This window comes from Arachis duranensis, chromosome 6 (genome assembly GCF_000817695.3).
Source record: "Arachis duranensis cultivar V14167 chromosome 6, aradu.V14167.gnm2.J7QH, whole genome shotgun sequence".
NCBI classification, from domain to species: Eukaryota; Viridiplantae; Streptophyta; class Magnoliopsida; order Fabales; family Fabaceae; genus Arachis; species Arachis duranensis.
This window is the reverse complement of record NC_029777.3, coordinates 12,245,196-12,249,722: the sequence shown is the minus strand read 5'-3', so window position 1 is coordinate 12,249,722 and position 4,527 is coordinate 12,245,196. Positions and strand designations below refer to the sequence as shown.

Below are 4,527 nucleotides of genomic sequence, written 5' to 3'. Positions count from 1 at the left end.
TATTTTCATATATTATATATAATATTTAAAATAAATTATATTTTCAAAATATTTTGATGAAAAATTATTTTATATAATAATATTTTTAACAAAATTAGTTAATTAATAAATTTTGAATATAATAATCTAATTATTTGTCAAGTAATATAAAATAAAATTTTAATTATTTTATATTTTTATGTTATAATTTAAAATATTATTTTAATATGATTTTTTAATATTATAAAATGTTCTTGCATAATAATTAATCTTAATGAATAAAAAATATTCATATATTTTGTATTTATATATTTTATTTTAATTATTTAAAAATAAAAAATTCTGTTGTCATTTGAAGTATTGTGTATTAAAGTATTGTCATTTAAAATATTTAATTATATACTAGGATATTTTGTATTTATTAGAGTCCATTAATGATTTTCTTTTATATTAACCTTTGATTTTCATCTAATATAATCTAACGGTTTATATAAATATCGCATATCCAATAAACACATAATTATTGTGCTTATTTTAGACACACTGGCATACAAAAACAAACCGATAGTTATAAGTCAGAATCAATCCAACAAACCTATAACTATAAGTCGAAACCAATTCAAACAAACCGACATCTATAAGTTGGAATTACTTCAAACAAACTGATAATTATAAGTTTGAATCAATCAAAGCAAACCAACACCTATAAGTCGGTGTTAGTCCAACAAACAATCACCTATAAACTCGTTCAAAAATATATTGAAATAAGCAACACATTTTCTAATGACAAGTTTGTCCAATTTTATTTTCAAGATTATCAAGTTGATTTTGGGGTTAATTCTTATATCTCCGAATTTTAACACAGCCACGTCTCTTTTATATCATGCCGAGTTATAACTCAATTTTCATAAAATTTCAATTTGCTTCTCTTAAAAGATAAACAGGTCAAACTTGGGGATTGTGATCTAGTCATTATAACTCGGCAGCTACAAGCTATAATTCGGATATTAGGTCAAGACATTAGAATTTTCATGACTCACAAATTACCAACACATAACTCGGTCGTTATATTTATAACTCAGTCGTTACAGTCTGGTCCATTCCGTATTACTCGGTAACTACCACCTATTACTCAGAGAACAAGTTATGATCAATTACCTATAACCTGGCCAATGAAACCTATACCTCGACCCAAATTTACCCATTGATCTATTAGCTATAGCTCGATCCGAATTTACCTCTTGAGTAAAATCAGGTTGACATCCTTAATAGCTCTGCAATATTAGGGTTTAGTTTGGTAAAACTTTTATTTTTTAAAAGTAGCTTATAAAAGCTAGTTTTTAAAGATAACTTTTTAAAAAGTGTAGCATTTATGTTTAGTAAATTAAATTAAAAATAATTTTTAATAAACACAAGCAACAACAATTACGTTTGGTAAAATAGTTTTTAAAATTTAAAATATTATAAAAGACACAAATTTAAGCGTTAAATTTAAAAATTAGTTAATATATGAGGTTATAATAGACTTTTAAAATTTGAAAAACACAAGCCAACTTTAAAAGACTGCACCTTAGTTGCTTTCAAAAGTATCGTGATCTTTAAAAACGGGTTATGTTAGGTAACTAATGATTTTCTTGAACAACGTTAACAATAGGTTTTAAAAGTGGCCCAATTAAAATAAAACACACTACATCCCCAAATTACTCGGCAAAGAATTTTATGGTCCCAGAACATTTGGACCATTAAACGGTCTTATAACAAAACATATTTTTTAAGTTTTTTAATAACGGTTAAATAGTCTTTATTTAATTTTAATTATAAATTAGTCCTTTATATATTATTTAATTATAAAATCTATTTTTTATTTTATAAATTATTTTTTTATCATTCATCTATCATATTTATTCATAATAAATTAGATCTTCCATTCATTGTAATAAATATTTTGCAATGGTAATCGATCATAGTTTTATCGTTGATCCAATTACATACGCAGTGAGTAGGAAAAATCGTGTTTCTTGAAAATTCAATCGATTAGATGCACAAACCAATCGATTAAAATTTAGCTTCCCAAACTTCAATTGATTGAAATTGATACACAATCAATTGAATTTTACAAGGTATGTGAGATTTTTCTTATTCAATCGATCAGTCATATTATCCAATCGATTGAAATCATCAAAAGAATTTGAATTTAGTTAATTCAATCGATTGGTTCTGTTACTCCTTCATTAAATTATTATTTTCGATAACCCCATTTTTTAACTTTAATTTTCCAAATACGAATTTTTTATACTTTTATCTCGAATACACAGATATATACATTCTACTCCGATATATTCTTTTTAAGGTATTACACATGGTATTTTAATTTTTATGTTTATTTATTTTTTAAAATATGTACTCAAGATGTGTAACGTAAATATTTTATATATTTGTACATTTTAATAAACAAAACATTTAAATAATTTAAACAAAAAATTTCTTCACATCACATTATAACTCTCAATTATAAAATCCAAAAATAGAGAAGTTAGATTGATACAAACTTAGCAAGACATACTTATGAACGTTATTTGAGGGTTATTAGTCTAGTTTTATATAATATTTTAGGGACAAAAATTGAAACATAATAAAAATATAAATATATCTAACTGTATGATATAGAGACAAAAATACGATAAAATTAAAATTAGTTTTACTAGAAATTAATTTTTTTTATAACAACCAACGAATAAAATATAAAATATTAGATAAATAAAAATTCAAAAAAAAAAGTTATATTTAATAAAAGAATAAATAATAACAAATTATTTTCAACTTGAACCTGCTAGATGGATGAGATGAATATGAACAACATATGTTTAGCACGTGTCCTATAAAAACTGTCACGTCTAAGTCGCTAAAGTCCTTGGCAACAGACACGAGGCTCCTATACGTGTAGAATGGGTGATGCAAGTACTTTCGTAAGCTGGACACGTGTGCTTCAAAATGACACGGGTGCAAGTGCTTGGGGTGCACTTAAATCTATTTATTTCATGCAATTGATCACAGCCAAAGCACATCAAGCTAAGGCAATAAGAGTGAAATTAAAGTTAATTAAATTGTTGAAAAAAGAAAAAGAAAGAGAAAAAATGCAAGGAGCAAAGAATACCGGACAGAGCATTAAGGAGAAAGCTGCTAATGTTGGTGCTTCTGCTCAAGCTGGTTTGGAGAAAACCAAGGCCACCGTCCAAGAGAAGGTAATTAACATATTTTATGAATTATGATAATTAAAATCTTAATTCATATTGTATAAAGTATTATTAGTAAAGCCAAGATAAATCTTTTATGTGATTAATGACTACTTAACTTTGAAACAAACAAAAGTTAAGATATAAGTACAGATTAAAAAGTAGTATCATTTGAAAATTAAATTACTTGAATACATTTGATGATCTATACATTTTTATTAAAAAGCAACCTAATAATAAAATATGAACTCCACATGCTTTTTAGTAATCAGTTATCATTAACATTGAACATGATCATCATGATTGAAGGTGATTTGATTAGATTGAGCGAGTTATACATGGTTTTAAGTATATGTATTAGTTGTTGTCATTAGACCTATTATGTGCAAAACTCATTATTTATGAATGTTTATCTTTATAATCAGGCTGAGAAGATGAGTACACGTGACCCTGTCCAAAAACAGATGGCAACACAAAAGAAGGAACACAAGACCAACCAAGCCGAGATGGAGAAGCAGGCGGCTTATAATCAAAACGCCGCCCACAAAGAGGCGGCACGGGCCGAGGACATAGCCCCAGGCTACTACGGAACTGCCACTCATTCCACAACCGGACAACATGGACATCCTACTGGAGGCCACCAGATGTCTGCGTTACCTGGCCATGGAACTGGACAGCCCACAGGTCAAGTGACTGAGGGAGTGATAGGCTCACATCCTATTGGGACTAACACCGGCACGACTCAAACCTCTACGACCACTACCGCTCGTAATACACGTGCTGGTGTTAATCCCAATGATCCTAGGTATGGGCATGGAACCGGTGGTTCATACTAAGCATAAGTAGTCCAAAAAATATAGTTTAGTTGTTATAATAATAATAATAATATAATACGTGTGAAGTTTAATAAAAGGTAAAAAGTAGAGAGAGAGAGAAAATGTTTGGTTTAAAATAGTGGTGTGGTTTTAGTAACTAAGAGTACTTTAATTTCGTTTTCCGTTTTGATGTTATTTTCTCTTGTTAGGTTCGAGTCTTGTGTGCCAACAATGTACTCTTATTTTTATTTTATCCGTGTAACATGGAGCATCCTGTTCGTGAAGAAAAGTAATAGAGTTTGTAGTTTGTTTTATTTTGAGTCGAAAACCTTAAAGAGATATGTACAATTGTCTTTTAAAATAAACCATTTTATTTTGGGGCTTGACAAAATAAATTTAAAAAGAAAAGAAAAGTGTGATATTGAAATTTTGCCCACCATGTTTGTTTGGTTTTATTGTAACTTTACAAAAAAAATTATTTATATATTAAATTAATTATT

At 27.7% G+C, this 4,527-nt stretch overlaps 1 protein-coding gene across 1 annotated transcript; it reads left to right on the top strand.

Moving 5' to 3' along the window:
- Positions 1-3,042: 3,042 nt before the first annotated feature.
- LOC107492896 (18 kDa seed maturation protein) lies at positions 3,043-4,340 on the top strand. The gene is made up of 2 exons (XM_016113959.3): positions 3,043-3,221; positions 3,638-4,340. Exons 1-2 carry the CDS (start codon positions 3,114-3,116, stop codon positions 4,046-4,048), a joined length of 519 nt encoding a protein of 172 aa, XP_015969445.3. The 5' UTR covers positions 3,043-3,113; the 3' UTR covers positions 4,049-4,340.
- Positions 4,341-4,527: the final 187 nt, after the last annotated feature.